This window comes from Tamandua tetradactyla, chromosome 12 (genome assembly GCF_023851605.1).
Source record: "Tamandua tetradactyla isolate mTamTet1 chromosome 12, mTamTet1.pri, whole genome shotgun sequence".
In the NCBI taxonomy this organism is placed as follows: Eukaryota; Metazoa; Chordata; class Mammalia; order Pilosa; family Myrmecophagidae; genus Tamandua; species Tamandua tetradactyla.
In genome coordinates, this window is record NC_135338.1 from 100,083,960 (window position 1) to 100,100,671 (window position 16,712).

At 36.3% G+C, this 16,712-nt stretch overlaps 1 protein-coding gene across 1 annotated transcript in view; it reads right to left on the reverse strand.

The window, feature by feature from the left end:
- Positions 1-16,712, reverse strand: part of BTBD1 (BTB domain containing 1) — a 73,163-nt gene continuing 56,451 nt past the window's right edge. Inside the window, exons 5-8 of the mRNA XM_077124324.1 lie at positions 11,709-11,901; positions 5,924-6,011; positions 731-877; positions 1-239 (exon numbers count right to left, since the gene is read on the reverse strand). Of these exons, the coding sequence (XP_076980439.1) occupies positions 81-239; positions 731-877; positions 5,924-6,011; positions 11,709-11,901 (587 nt within the window). The 3' untranslated portion in view covers positions 1-80. The remainder of the gene's footprint in view (positions 240-730; positions 878-5,923; positions 6,012-11,708; positions 11,902-16,712) is intronic.

Below are 16,712 nucleotides of genomic sequence, written 5' to 3' on the forward strand. Positions count from 1 at the left end.
TATTTTTTGTGAACAGCAATTTATGTCTTTGAGACTAGAACATATGGTTCTATTTAGCCAAAATGTATCATAATGCTAAATTATGTATAAAATATTATTTCTGGTATTTGTCCATCTTCTATTGATGTGCCATTATTATTGCCAGGGGAACTAAAAAAGAAAAAAACAGTCTTGCTAGCAGTAGGCGTTTCATGTATCACTTTCTTCAATCCTTTTGTGCCATAGTGGGAATCTGGACCCTAAATGAGAACAAACAGTTCATTAGTAATCTTTATTTAATAAGCACTCAATTTAATGTGGTATTTTAATTAGATTAACGATCTGTTAAATTTCATGATAGGTCCTGTATAAAACTGCATGCTGTCATTTAATGAAAAATGAAGTTTTTGCTAAAAAGTTAATTATTAAAAATACTAAATATAGAGTTTAGCTATTAGAGAACAGTGAAAAGGTAAGGAAATAATTATCTTCTGTAAAACATTTACTTTCCTACTTAAACAATGGGCTACTTCTTCATAAAATTATTTCTTTCAAAACAGAGCCGTGCTGAGAGGCACTTATTTTCTCCAAGCAGTGGATATTTTGGTTCCCAGCTTCTTTTCCCTTCCTTCTAAAAGGTTCCACCATCAGTGACTCTCAGTTTCTGTCTAAAACATGCTTTCTGTGACACTGAAGAGCAGAGCCTGAGCCCCTCAAGTTCACCACCTGGAGCATCCTCAAGGACTCTTACTTTAAGTGTGGCGCAGGCTGTGTAGCACACGTTGGGTAGGATTTCTATCGGCTCTTTGAACATGACCCTGAATGTGTTAGAGGTCCCATCGCAACTAAATCCGGTGTCATTCTGTCCCAAAGTTTGCTTTTTTTCATATTCAATGATCTGTAATATTTTAGAAAGAAGTTACATTTAAGTTAAACCAATCAAACCCAAGTTTCATAGAAAAGAATATGAGCCCCTTAGAAATAGCAGAGTGGACTACTAAATCTCTGTGCTGTAACTTTTATCTATTTATCTCAAACCATCAAACATGGCTTTAAACATTTGCAATCGTTTGACAAAATGGCTGTTTTATCATTTACATAGTAAGGATGGGGAATATGTCAGATAACTGGTGCTTGACTACAAGAAAGAAGAGTTTCCAGGAAAAAGTTATGATTTGGGAACTGGTTTTTTAGAATGTGTGGATTTTAGATATCTGAGGGAAATGAACCTTTATTCTTTGCTAGCCTGTATCTTGTTGCTAGGAAATTTTCTTACTGTTTCCTATGTCTAAATATTATTTACTGAAATTAAAATTATTTTAAATATATTATTCAGGATATGAATATTCAAAATGTGAAAGTTTTGTGTTTTCAACTTGGGAGCTGCTGGGCACCGAGGGATGCCAGTAAGGAGCTTCCAGTCACTAGAGAAGACGTGTGAACAATGACGATTCTGTACAGTACTTGTATTGAGAGAGATGTACACAAGATAAGAGGCTGAATAGAGGACCTTTTTGTTGCTGTTTTTATCACAGGTTGGTAGGAGGAGGGAGGAGAATTCTAAAAGCTAAAGTCGGAGCTTACCAGGTTGCAAGAGAAAAGTCTTCCAAGTCGAGGGAATAGCATGTGCAGAGGCAGAGACTTACAAATTTTCCTTTCTGCATACGTTAAATAAAAATAGTAGTAATAAAACAAGCAAAACCAATCTATATGGTTAGAGGACAGGGTAGTAGTCACCTCTGCAGGGATAGTGACTGGAAAAGAGCGCGAAGGGCCTTCTGGGGTACTAGTAATGTCCTGTTCCTTGATTTCGTTGCTGGTTACACAAGTGTGCTCGATTGTGAAAACTGAGCTGTGTATATTACTTATAAATATGTGCACTTTTCTGCTGTATACCACAGTTCAACAAAAACTTAAAATAAAAAACAAAAATGGCATGATGGTGCCCTGGTACATAGGATTAGATTGTGACAATGTGATCCAGAGCAAATCATTTCATTTCTCTGAGCCTCAATTTTATTATCTTTTAATTTGGGAAAAATCTTTGTTTTTCCTTCTTCCTAAGATAGTTGTGAGAATCAAATTATAAAACAGCAAATGACAGCAACTGACTTTGTGTCAAACACTTGATATGTATCATCTCATTCAGTCCTCACAAAACTATAAGGCATAAACTATAAAACTATAAGGCATAAAAAAACATAAAACTGAGGCAAAACTACTGTCATAGTAGATATGGAAACTTAGGGTTAAGAGAGGTCACATAACTTGTCCATGGTCACAGTGGGAGGGCTGAGATTCAAACCCAGGTCCAACTGTCTTTAAAACTCACTCACATAACCGTCTAATTTTATCTCCTATAAAATGTAGATGAAAGTCTCTTGAAAATGTGAAAGCATTAGACACCTGTGGTATCATCAGCATGTGGGTATTATTTTCAATACTGCTCTCAGTCAATATCATTAATCCACTTTACAATTTTGCTATCCCATGGGATATTAGAAAAGTTGAGGTGGAATAAGAGCTCCTTAAATAACAGAACCTGTTATAGTCCCAGGAATTTACCATCTTTTGTCCTCATTAAATTTCAGGTGAAGCTCATCTCAAAATCAAATGGTCCTAGGGGTGCATGGGTGGTTCAGTAGTAGAATGCTTGCCTTCCTTGTGGGAGACCCAGGTTCGACTCCCCAACCATACACCCCCACCCCCACCCCCCAAAAAATTAAGTGGTTCTGCTACGTGGGACATGACATCCAGGGGTGTGACTCTCCCTGACAACATGGGACATGACTCCCAGGGATAAGCCTGGCCCTGGCACTGTGGAATCGACAATGCCTACCTGACCAAAAGGGGGAAAAGAAATGTAACAAAATAAAGTATCAGTGGCTAAGACAGTTTAAATAGAGTTAAAAGACTATTCTGGAGGCTACTCTTATACAAGCTTCAGCTGGACATTGCTATTTACTATGGTTTGCCAAACCACAACCAACACCATGCCTCTTAACCCTAAAGAACATCTATCTAGGACTCTATCTGAGATTCTACAAAAGTCTCACACACTAAGCTTACTTTCCAGAAACCTAAAATCTCCAGATGGTTCCTATGCCAGATAAGCCCTAAAACCCAGAGGTGCCAGCCTCTCCAAGAGCATCAACCACTCGTATCCTGTACCCCATAATGTCGATATCTCTTTTCAACATGAAGAAGTTAGAATGGGCACAGCTCTAATACCCCTAAAGACTAGGAGAAGGACCAAAGGAGAAGGAGGAGTTGTAACAGAGAAGTTAGGATTCAACACATGAGTATGACTACTGAACCATTATACTTATATTTCATTTTAGTCTCCAGTGTCTTAAAGCAGCTAGAACAAACAACCTGAAATGTAAGAACTGTATTAACCCATACCATACTTTGAAATTAGTTCTAAAACTACTTGTTACAATGTACTTTGAAATTTACCTCCTTTTTATATGTTATATTTCACAATAAAAATGTTAAAAAAAAGATTAAAATGGTCCATAGACCTACTGGTAGTGGATGGAAGTTGATTAGTACTCTCAACATGTAAACCAACAACACATCTTCCTTGATACTTTGGAGCTTTTATCTAATACTCTGAATCAATCCAAAGCTGTGGTTTAAGCAGTCAGTCCACAGCTCTCCTTTTGGGTACACAGTGAAGTGGCCCTCCATAAAACAAGCATATGAATCAAGACTAATATTCACAGCAAAATGCCATCTCTATTAAGTTCACACCTGCTACTTAAACTGTACAGATTTATCTTTCTATGCCCCATTTCTCAGTAGGTGAGGCCCCAGGAGGTACATTACAAAAAAAGCACTCTAGGTGCTTCTAACATACACTCCTGTTAAAAAGATGCTGATTTATAGGAATTGAAAATAGCAATTTCAGGTTAACATTATTCTTACTTCCCATACTGACATGCATCTTTAAAGGTTTGGTCAGAACTGCTTTCTCTCAGCAACTGTTATCAGAATAACTTATTTCTCCTTTTAGCATTTTCCAGAATGTACCTGATATTTTGCAAGACTGCAGAGTATTCTAATTGCCACAATCCTCAAAGGGTCACTTAAAGCAAAATTGTCACAATTACTACTGGTGGAGAGGGAGAAGGCTGATGAAATGAATCGAAATGTACCCAGAATACACAGTAATATAGTGAATGCCCAGAAGTATATATCTGAGAGATTTCTTACTCTCTGGCAACTCACAGACAAATAGGAGATAAGAGTATAATCAAATAAAAGCAAATATATCAATAGAGTAAATTATAAGGTGTGAGTAAGAGCAGGGACAAGTCAGGGTCTGCATCTGCTAGTTGGAGGATACCTAATACTGAAAGGAACTGCTGCCTGGTGGGACTGGACTTTTATTGAAGAGTTAAAGTAAAGGTTGTAAAGCGGTGACCAATTTAGCTTCAGATTGGCTTTGTTTGGTCTTCCTAGTGTTCTCTATTTCTAAATATTTGAGTTGGTCAAAATATATGTAACTCAAAATATTTTATTGGTCAATAGTTAAAAATGGAAAATGGGAAGATATCACATGAAGATCCATATTTTTCACTTTTATGAAAAATTAAAAGCCCTGGCATCCTTGGGCCCTTATTTCCACATTGCAACTACTGGCAGGAGCTATGTAGTAGCTGCCCATTTAAATGCTGAATTTCTCCACAATCCCCTCCTGACCCTACTGCCTCTTATACCGGAGTTGCTTTCGCCTTTAAACTGACACGTCCAATCACTGGTAGGCATTTGAGTTCGCCACCTCCAATATGAAGGAATAAAATGGCTATTAGTTAGAATATCTGGTGGATGCATGAGACTAGCCATTAGGGGAAGAAAGTAAAGAGAATTTTATTTTATTTATAGTATTTATAGTTAATCACTTTAATGTGACTTTTAGCCCTGATGCCCTTCTTTGTGGTTTGTGCACAGGGGGTCTGGTCTTAGGAAGGAGGGCTCCAGGACTGAAGGAGGCTGACAGTGGCCTCTCTCCTCCCCAAGCCAGCAGGTTACACAGGCTGCTTAAGTGGTTCATGGGATGTACTGGGTAGGACTTTCACAACATGTTATGGACTATATGGAGTGCAATGGGGAGGGACCATGAAAACTTTTATACCACCTACAGATTTGCTGAGGATTCTCTGCAGTTAAAAAACATGGAAATAATGTTCTAACCTATTTAAAAATATTTCAAATAAAAAATTTCAGTGAAATTTGAACGTATTTATTAAAAATATCAAAAATTTAACACTTTTTAACTAGCTTATAAGAGCAACAGAGATATGAGGAGCAATGTACATTTATCATTTGAATTTCCTTATAAACCTGGTGCATGGGATTAGAAAATGAGCATGATGATTCCATTATCTCAGTCAATAATGCAATTTTCCATTTGGAGCAATGTATCTTTGTGAGGCAGTGAGGTATCTTTTCTAGTATCTTTTTCAACTTGTCACTGAACCAGATCTTTTTGAACTATTGTGTCACAAAGTATAAGATCTTGAAAACTAATGATGTGTTTCAATCAATCTCTTCTTTGTGGAAGAGAAAGAGAAAGATAACTCCTTTCTCTCAGACTGGGCAATAGTGCTATGTTTGAAACAACCAAACATGAAACAACCAAGTGGACCTAAAGGACGAGGCAGCAGGGTACAAACTGGGAAGTGACAATAGAGGGGTTTCCTGGACAAAGGAGAGCCCCTTATAAGCTAATGCTTTTGTGATGGACCCCGATTTTCTGAAATTTCTGATTTTTAGATCAACTATTAGGCTGACATTGCCTAGGTAAAAAAATAGAATTTTCCAGGCTTAAAATACTAATCTTTGCTTCCTTTGACAATTATGTTGAAATCTGGATTTGTCAAAATAGTATCTTACTGTAAAATTGTGTGCTGTTACACAGTGAAGGAAAAAAGTATACCTGTATATTCACTTGATAATCCGTGGGACCATGAATAGATCCATACAGGCCAAATCCAACTATAGAAATTCTTCTGTTAACTGTGAACCTGAAAGAATGAAGTCAAATATAAAATAGCATAAATAGTTCACTAAGTATTCATATTTTTCAAAGCATTCACAATTTTTGAGTCACCTGAAACATCTACTTTTGCTTTTAAAAAAAGGAAGCTATTACAAATTAGATATCTTTAGAAATGTCCATTTTGTTTACAGAAAAAGTTTCTTTTAAAGGTAAGGTAAATTTTAACAACTGGAACTTAATGAGAATTTTTCTGTACTCCCCATTTGTGAGGGCCAGATTCCCTTTTCTGGCAATGGTGGTCTTAGTGATGCATGCATCCAAGTGTGTCTGCACATCTCCTTCATTCAGGTCATGAGGGCTGGGCCTGGCATCCCAAATCATAGCACCTCAGGGGTTCAGTGGACACTTTGAGGGCCTAGCACACTTAGGTACTAGACTTGGTATTGAATAGGTAGGTAATGGTCAACAAGTCAGATATTTTCTATTCCCACTGAATTTACAGCTTAGTGGAGACAACGATAATAAAGGAATAAATAAATAATTATAAATTGTGATAAGAACTGCGAAGGAAGCAGGCTGCTGTAACAGAATATTGGTGGTAGACAGGGAAGGAGAGGGCCTGGTTTACAAGGAGGCTCAGAATGAGGACTTCATACTAGATTTGGAAAAAGTTCAGTTTGGACATAACAGTTAAGAAATCAGTTCACCTTACCCCATTTAATGAATGTACAAAACTGGCATGAATTACAAATGAGATAAAATCAGAGGTAATCTGTACTGTGAAGCAGTGAGTCTCTACATTTTCTGCAATGGTGATGAATACCATCACCCTGCCATGCCACCACCACTTATGAGGTCCTCCTGATGTGCCCAGCACTATACTCAAGTTCCTCATGTGAATTATTTTCTTTAACCATTAAAACAGCCCTATAAACAAGGCAAATATTACTATTTTATTATCTTCAGTTTTTGCAGTTGAAGAAACTGAGGTTTAGTGAAATTAAGTAACATGCCTAGATCAAAAAGTGTGACAGAGCTGGGACACATGTCCACTTCTGCCTGGATCAAAAGCCCATCCATGCTCCTAACAACTACACTAAATTCCCAGCAAATACAAGGACCACCTTAATGTGTAAAAAATATATTATTTAGAACACAGTGTTTTTACTTTAAAAAGCAAAATATTCTTTGTAAAGAAAATTAGAAAACGCAGAATAAACAGGAGGAAACTGTAAATCCACAAATCCACCTATGTGGTTTGAAATATTATGCCAGAAAAGTCATGTTTTAATCCTGATCAATCCTGTGGGAATAGCCATTTCTTTCAATCCTGATTTAGCGCTGTAGGTTGGAAACTTTTGATGAGATTATCTCCACAGAGATGTGGCACACCCAACTGTGGGTGTGATATTTCGATGAGATAGAGATGTGACTCCACCCCTTCCAGTTGGGTTTTGATTAGTTTACTGGAATCCTTTAAAAAGAAGAAGCATTTTGTAGAGAGCCCAGCAGATGTCACCATGAGATGGTAAGCAAGCAAGAACCTGGAGAGAGCCGAGGGAAGCCAAGAGATGACACCCAGCCCTGGAGAAGCAAAGTGAGGAACCCCCACAGGAACAGAGGCTGAAGGCAAAGGAGCCCAGGAGCAAGGGACCACCAGATGCCAGCCACGTGCCTTCCCAGCTGACAGAGGTGCTCCTGACCCACTGACCTACCTTGAGTTAAGGTATCTATCCTTGGATGCCTTTACTTTGGACATTTCCATAGGCTTAGAACTGTAAACTTGTAACTTATTAAATTTCCCTTTTTTAAAAGCCATTCCAGTTCTGGTATATTACATTCCAGCAGCTTCCAAACTACGACACCACCATACAGAGATAACTTGCTATTCCTTTGGTACATTTCCTTTTCAGTATGAACATATATGTATTACTTTTAAAATCATATCAGGATATAAATACTTTTGTGACCTGTTGTTTTCATGTTGAAAGGAAATGAGTTACTACTGACTCACAATATTTAATTTACCCCTGGCTATTAGATAATATAGATTATTTGCAGCTTTTTAATAATACCATGGTGATCAATCTTAATTGCTAACTCATTTTACAGAGCTTTAATTACTTCCTTAGAATAAATTCCTAGAAATAGAATTGCTAAAGGAAATCAAAGTACATCTTTAAAGCTTTTGATATATATTGTCAAACAGGTTTATGGAAAGATTTTAATGCTTTATCCTCTACAAGAAATAAGGATCATTTGTATATCACACTCTTCAATCAAAGGATTTTAATTTCTTTTTGAGTTTGTGAAATTGATGAGTAAAAAATAGCATTGTTTATATTTATATTTCTCTGAGCTGAAACATTTGCTTATACACTTACCACCCCTGTATTTCCTCTCTAATGAAATGCCTACTCATGTTCTTTTCCCATTTTTCTTTATTGGCATAATTGTTTCCATATTACAGATTACAGTAATATCTACTACAAAAAGTCTCCTGTTTGTTATTTATGTTTTACCTTTATGGTGAGTTTAGACATATAAGTTTTTAATTTTTAAATTATGCTCTATGGCAAGTTTAGAAAGGCCTGTCTCATCCTCATAATAAACAGCCACTCATCTTTTCCAGCATTCTCATGGCCTCATTTAATTTTAATGTTAAAATTTTAATTTATATGAACATTAGTATATGAGATCAGTAAGGATCTAATTGTATTTAATTTCCCAGTGGGTAATCCTTTCATTGTCTTTATCATACTCCCTATCATTTGTCTTTAGGTTGGTTACTAATACAGTTTGTTTCAAACAACACTAACTTATTATAGCTTTACAATATTTTTTCATGTTTGATCCATTTCACTCTTTTTAAAAGAAAAATGGTTATTCTTCCAGATGAAATGAGAATAATTTTGCCAAGCCACTTTCCCCTATAAAAAAACAGGTGACTTTTGAAAAGAACTGCAGAGCATACACAGGTTAATTTAGAAAGATGCTGTCTTTATTAAAGTCTGATTCCAATCAATGTTCTGCAGTTCTTCATAAAGGTATTGTACTGTACATTTCTTATTTATCAATCTAAGATTAATACTTCATCTTAGTATTTGTTACTTCTGTGAATGGTATCTGTTTTTACTCACTATTGCAAATGAATGTTGATAAAATACAGAAACAGCATTTTAAGTTTTCCATATACATTTTCTAAGCAGTCACTAATCTTTCTTACTGTTTTTAACATAGTTTCTTAGCTGATTCTTAGGTTAATTCAGGTGGACTGGTTGTTCTCAATCGAGTTCCACCCCCACCCAGAGGCATGCTCTGTTGCCACAAAGATTTAGGCCACTACTGGGGGAGTCAAGGACACTAGCACTCCTGCAATACTGGGGATAATCGCCCATACAGAGAACCCCACTTTCAAGTATTCTGCAAAATCTGTATAGATGAGAGACATGTTTATAAATGTAAGCCTTGAACCTAATTGCATTTTATTTATAAACCAAAGATTTTTTTAGTGTGATTTAATGACTTGTCCAAGAGGCACATACAAAGGAAATATTATATTTTGTTTTATTTGGAAATTTATTAAGGGTTATTCACCATTTAAAGAAAATAATAGCAGGAGCAAAACTGCTCACAGTATTTGTGATATCATATGACACACCTATGCTCTGCAGCTGTAGTTGTCTCATCGTGTTGATACGTTATGAACTGCATCTGACCACGGCAGTCTGGATGGTTGATACGTTATGAACTGCATCTGACCACGCAGTCTGGATGGTAGCTTGGCCCTGTCCTCTACCTACTCAAGTATATGTTATTTTTTCGTCAGTTCCCTTTATTTCGCTTATACATTGCAGTGAGGTCATTATATTGATTTAAAAACATGTGTAAAGCATATTATCTATGAATTTTATCTCAGGTAAAATTCAGGATAAATAGTACAGGATAAATATTTATTACATAAAAGGGGGAAATGAGTTTGGTGGAGTTGAGACTTACTCAGGTAGAATGCCACCAGCAAATAATGAAAAGTCCTCTTCCTTTTCAATATTTGAGCCTCTCTAATTTCTTTATCCTGCATGGCTTACATTAGTCAGAATTATAAGAACACTACAAAAAACCAGCAAGGATGGCATGCATCCCTTGAGGTTTCAAGAGAATCTATCATGTTATATCTGGGATAAAGATGAAATTTTTTTAATACTTATTGAGATAAATAATTTTCCTCCTTTCATCTACTGTGGTTAATTACATTAATACATTTTCTAGTTTTGAGTCATTCTTTCTTTCAAGTATTATAGTATTCTTCTCGGGTACTGCTAGACTTGATACATGATATACTACTTAGACTTTTCTGCATCTAAAAGTGAGGTTGATTTAGAATTTTTTTTCATCTTGTCACATTTCTGTGTGAGGGTCATACTTCCTTCATTAATTAACTGAGAAGTATTTCCTTCTTTTAATGCTCAAGGAAATGATCAGTTCCTTGAAGTTTGACAAAACTCACCTGTAAAAACCACCTTGTGAAGGGATAGTTCTGTGATAACTTTTAATTTCTTCTGTGGTTATTGGTCTATTCAGGCTTTTGTCTTCAATTTTGATAATTTATATTTGCCTATAAAATGATCCATTCCATCAAGATGTTCAATTTATTAGCACAGAGTAAACCCAGAATTCAAATAAATGATCTCCTCAGCATAAGATTATATTCCATTTTAAATTTCTAACATGAATATGTTTTCTTTATTCCCTTTGCCATAGATTTATTTCTTTTAATGGTCTTTTTAAGAAACTAGCTTATGGATTTATCAATTCTATTATTTTTCATTTACTAATTTCTACGTTTACCTATTTCCTTTTTCCTTTCTTATTGTGCGTTTGCTCTTCATTTTCTAACTACTTGGGTTGAATGCGTAAATCATTTATTTCCACTCTAATTTATTTAATAAAAGGAGTTAAATTATTACTTTGGTGTATGTGCATCTTATCTTTGGTCTCCTCCCATTAATTTATATATATTGTATTTTCATTCTGTATGATTTCTAAATAGTCCACAAATGCACTTTTTAATTTCCATTTTAACCCAATATTTAAAATTTAGAGTTTTTTCCCCAAGGAGTTCAATTTTTTAACAAACTTTTTTAATTTCTAGTTTTATACTAAAGTGCCAATAAATAATTGAAAATCCAAAAGCTATGTTTTATGAAAACTGGCCTACTGACAGTTAACTTAAAGAAACACAGTAAAGCAAAGATAAATTTCTCAAGTGGATTATATGTATACATCATTTAAAATTCTTGAAATTTTCTCCCATTCGGAGGTTTTATGAATGTATGCTAAGATATTTTTCAGTTATGTCTACATGAAGATCTCACACTAAATAAATATAAAATTTTAGCCCTAAGTCTGTATAAACAGCATTTGATCAACTGAGGTCTAGAACACAGGTCACCAGCAGTAGACCCCTAAACAGAATTCTTGTAAGATAAGGCCCAACCCAATCCTTTCTTACTTTACTCACTTCCTAGGAGGGCCCCCTCACTCATAATTCAGTGAGGAGACCAGGAAAATTTCACTGAATTCTTGACTCTTGTATCAATCTCTAAATGTATTAAGCAAAGCATAGAATAAGATGTTGGTCCATTATCTCCCATAATATGAGAATAAAGGCCAAAGTCTACTGCCCCCACTCCTGCCCCCAGGTCTCCATTATGGCAGATACCTGATTCGGTCACTTGTTCCACTGTAACCCCAACGGCTCTCTACTTGCTGGAATCTATTGATGCTGCACTCTTTTCCTCTAAGGCAGCATCTTGGTCGGTCAATGTAATCAACTCGGGGTTTAGGGTTGACAGTAAAATGAAGAAAGAGATTTACCACTTCACGATCTGATAAAATTCCAGACTGAGCAGGACCTGTAGAAATAAAAGTATAAACTTCAATAAAAATAATTTGATATCAATTACTAACTTTCTAATACTCCAGTCAATAATATGAACTCAAATCTGCAAAGTAAAAAAGACTTAGAAAAATCTTAGCATATAGTTTTAGTATATATATAAACTTTCAATAAATCCATGTGAGGTTAACCTAATAGAAAAAAGTGTGAAATAATTAATAAATCAAAACTTAGATGAAGGCCTAAGATAACAGAAAGATCTCTTGATTTTTCTATCTATTTACTCCCTCTTGGGACCACACAGGCTTTTAATTACCACTCATAAGGAAAGACATTCTCTGGGTGAAGAAATGCTTACAACAGCAGTCAGAGCTTCTGTGATCCTTCTCTATTCCCTCACCTAACACCTGTCTGAAGCATTAATTCCAAACAATGGATTATACTTAGAGGTTGAAATAGACAGCCTTTTACTTCCAGCATATATAAATTAGCAGAGGGCAGGAGCTAAGAGTGGAAGAGCTGTGGAAATAATATATGTTTTAAAATTTCCCATTCACTGTTTCTGAAAAAAGAACCATTTCAAACAGATTAAGCTTAACCAGAAATAAATACTGATCCCCATTAGAGATGCCAGGAGATCCCTTCCAAGGCCAGTAAAAACAACCTAAATAAGAGAATACAAAATCCTAAACATTTAAAGAGTCATAAATTCAGATTTTAATGTAAACCCTCCTGAAATTTAAGCATTACATTAAAATATCACATAAATCAAACAAAATACGTCAGCTTGTTAGATATGACCCAAGGTTCAACATGTGTAACCTACGGATAAGTTAAGATTGTAATGAGAGAAAAATAAAATTTAAAACTTTAAATCTGCATCTTAGCAAAAAATAACAGAATTGAAACTGAAACTGCAAAAAAATCAAAAGAGATGAGATTGAAAATGCAAAATAGTTTTCTGAGAATAACAAGGAATAAGGCAAAAGGATTAAAACGTTGAAAGTCTTTAAAATGCAGATAAAAAGCAAACAACAACATACAGGTAACTAATACTCTTGAAGAATCAAAATTAAGAAATAGGATGATGCAATCATTTAAGGCTATATTTAGAGAAAATTTCCTGAGTTAAAATAAGAAGTCTTTATATAAACAGATGGTAATTCATATTTTTAAACTTTAACTTATGTGAAAGTTATGTGTGAGACTAAAGCAAAAAATGTTTATTTGGTACAAAATTTATACTCTGACTAGTTCATTTCCTAATATAACTTATATAGACAGTTTAACAGAACATCATAAGTACATGGAACCTTGAAAAGGGCATGAGATTTTGTAGGTTTTTCTAGAGCGATGCCCTGATAAATCCCAGAGTGATTTGAACAGTGAATAAAAAAGTATTTGCAGCATTTCCGGGTCAAGATGGCGGCTTAACAACGTGCACGTTTTAGTTCATCCTCCAGAAAAACTACTAAATAACCAGAAACAGTACAGAACAGTTCCCGGAGCCACGATAGTAACCGGACACACAGCGTACCCCAGTCTGGACCAGCTGGACCGGCTGCACCCCCCAGAACCGTGAGTTACCAAAGCTGCGGAGGCCAGCGCCCCTCCCCCACAGGCCGCCTCCCAGAGGGGAAAGGAAAGGACTTTACCAGCAGCAGGGACTGGGCACAATCAAACGCCAATTGTGGAACTAATTAACAAATTCTGACTACTAAAAATAGGCCCCCAGCTTAGGTGAACCTGATCATAGCGGAGGTTGCTCATTTTTGCCCCGGCGCCAAGGGGGCAGGACTGACAGAAAAAGGGGGAAAAAAAAAGAAAGAAACAAAGGTTTTTGTGGCTGTGTATCTACAAAGGCTTGACTGCCTCTGGATGCAGCGGCAGGACTTTTCAGGCTGCACCTGCCCCAGGCATAGGCAGAAGTGAGCTCTTTTGGGGGCTTATCTGGAGCTTGTGCCTTCCCCAGGAGAGGGGTGAAGCCCCACCCAGGTGGAATCCCTCCATCAAGGAATTCAGACCCCAGGGCTTGGTAATTTGAAGTCATTAAAACCAGCCTACAACCTCTCCTCTGTCTCCACCATGCGCCCAGCAGGGAGAGTCTGCCAAAGTTAAAGGTACCACATCATCTTATGCTGGTGGGACCTGCAGTCAGACAAGCACCACATACTGGGCAGGATAAGAAAAACAGTCCAGAGACTTCACAGGAAAGTCTTTCAACCTGCTGGGTCTCACCCTCAGGGAAAACCGACGCAGGTGACTCTTTCTTCCTGATAGGAGGCCAGTTTGGTCTGGGAAAATCTGGCTGGGGTATATAATATCTAAGTAGACCCTCTTAAGTGTGTGCGTGGGAAAGGCACCACACAAGCAGGACAAGAAACAAGAAAACAAGAACTGAAAAATTCTCCTCTGTTAAACACAACTTAAGCTAAAGGTCCAGATAAAGCTGAATGGAATGTCAAAGAACAGATAGACAACAAATTCATCCAGCAAGAAAACCCTAGATAAAAGAAGTGAAAGCAATCTCCACAATAAACTAATTAAGGTAATTAAATGCCTAGACGCCAGCAAAAAATAATAAATCACACTAGGAAAATGGAAGATACGGACCAATCAAAAGAACAAACCAACAATTCAAATGACATACAGGAGCTGAAACAATTAATTCAGAATGTACAGACAGACATGGAAAACCTCATCAAAAACCAAATCAATGAATTGAGGGAGGATATAAAGAAGGCAAGGAAAGAACAAAAAAGAAGAAACTGAAAGTCTGAAAAAACAAATCACAGAACTTATGGGAATGAAAGATAGTAGAAGAGATGAAAAAAAAAACGATGGAAACCTACAATGGTAGATTTCGAGAGACAGAACATAGGATTTCAAAACTGGAGGATGGAACATCTGAAATTCGACAAGAAACAGAAACTATAGGGAAAAAAATGGAAAAATATGATCAGGGAATCAGGGAACTGAAAGACAATATGAAGCACACGAATATACGTGTTGTGGGTGTCCCAGAAGGAGAAGAGAAGGGAAAAGGAGGAGAAAAACGAATGGAGGAAATTATCACTGAAAATTTCCCAACTCTTATGAAAGACTTAAAATTACAGATCCAAGAAGTGCAGCGTACCCCAAAGAGATTAGATCCAAATAGACATACTCCAAGACATTTAATAATCAGAACGTCAGAGGTCAAAGAGAAAGAGTGGATCTTGAAAGCAGCAAGAGAAAAGCAATCCGTCACATACAAGGGAAGCCCAATAAGACTATGCGCAGATCTTTCAGCAGAAACCATGGAGGTGAGAAGACAGTGGGATAATATACTTAAATTATTAAAAGAGAAAAACTGCCAACCAAGAATTCTATATCCAGCAAAACTGTCCTTCAAAAATGAAGGCGAGGGTGGGCCGCGGTGGCTCAGCGGGCAAAGTGCTTGCCTGCTATGCCGGAGGACCTCGGTTCGATTCCCGGCCCCAGCCCATGTAACAAAAACGGAAAAACAAAATACAATAAAGCAAGAAAATGTTTGGAAATGTTTCCCTTTCTTCCTTCCTTCCTTCCTTCTATCCTTCCTTCCTTCTCTCTGTCTTTCCTTTAAAAAAAAAAAAAAAAAAAAAAAAAAAAAAAAAAAAAATGTAGGGGAAATTAAAAGATTTTCAGACAAAAAATCACTGAGAGAATTTGTGACCAAGAGACCAGCTCTGCAAGAAATACTAAAGGAAACACTAGAGACAGATACGAAGACAGAAGAGAGAGGTGTGGAGAACAGTGTAGAAAGGAAGACTATGAGTAAAGGTAAAAAGAAGGAAAATTAGATATGACATATAAAATCCAGAAGGCAAAAAAGTAGAAGAAAGTACTACCCGTGCAGTAATAACACTGAATGTTAATGGATTAAACTCTCCAATCAAAACACATAGTCTGGCAGAATGGATTAAAAAACAGGACCCATCTATATGCTGTCTCTACTCAAAGGACACAAGGTCAAGGACACAAATGGACATTTACACACCAATGTTTATAGCAGCATTATTAACAATTACCAAGAGATGGAAACAGCCAAAATGTCCATCAACAGACAGTTGGCTAAACAAACTGTGACATTTACATAAGATGGAATATTATGCAGTTGTAAGACAGAATAAAGTTATGAAGAATATAACAACAGAAATGGACCTTAAGGACATTATGCTGAGTGTGATTAGCCAGAAACAAAAGGACAAATACTGCATGGTCTCACTGGTATGAACTGACATTAGTGAATAAACTTGGAATATTTCCTTGGTAACAGAGACCATCAGGAGATAGAAATAGGGTAAGATATTGGGTAATCGGAGCTGAAGGGATACAGATTGTGCAATAGGACTGAATATAAAAACTCAGAAATGGACAGCACAATATTACGTAACTGTAATACAATTATGTTAAAACACTGAATGAAGCTGCATGTGAGAATGATAGAGGGAGGAGGTCTGGGGCATAAATGAAATCACAAAGAAAGATAGACGATAAAGATTGAGATGGTGTAATCTAGGAATGCCTAGAGTGTATAATGATAGTGACTAAATGTACAAATTTAAAAAATGTTTTTGCATGAGGAAGAACAAAAGAATGTCATTACTGCAGTGTGCTGAAAATAGATAGTACTTAATATTTTAAAATTTCAACTAATGTGTGAGACTAAAGCAAAAAATGTTTATTTGGTACAAATCTATACTTTGACTAGTGCATCTCCTAATATAAATTCTGTAGATACTTGGTTGAACACCTTAACTTGGAACTTTGTATAGGACATGAGATTTTGTTGGTTTGTCCAGGTGA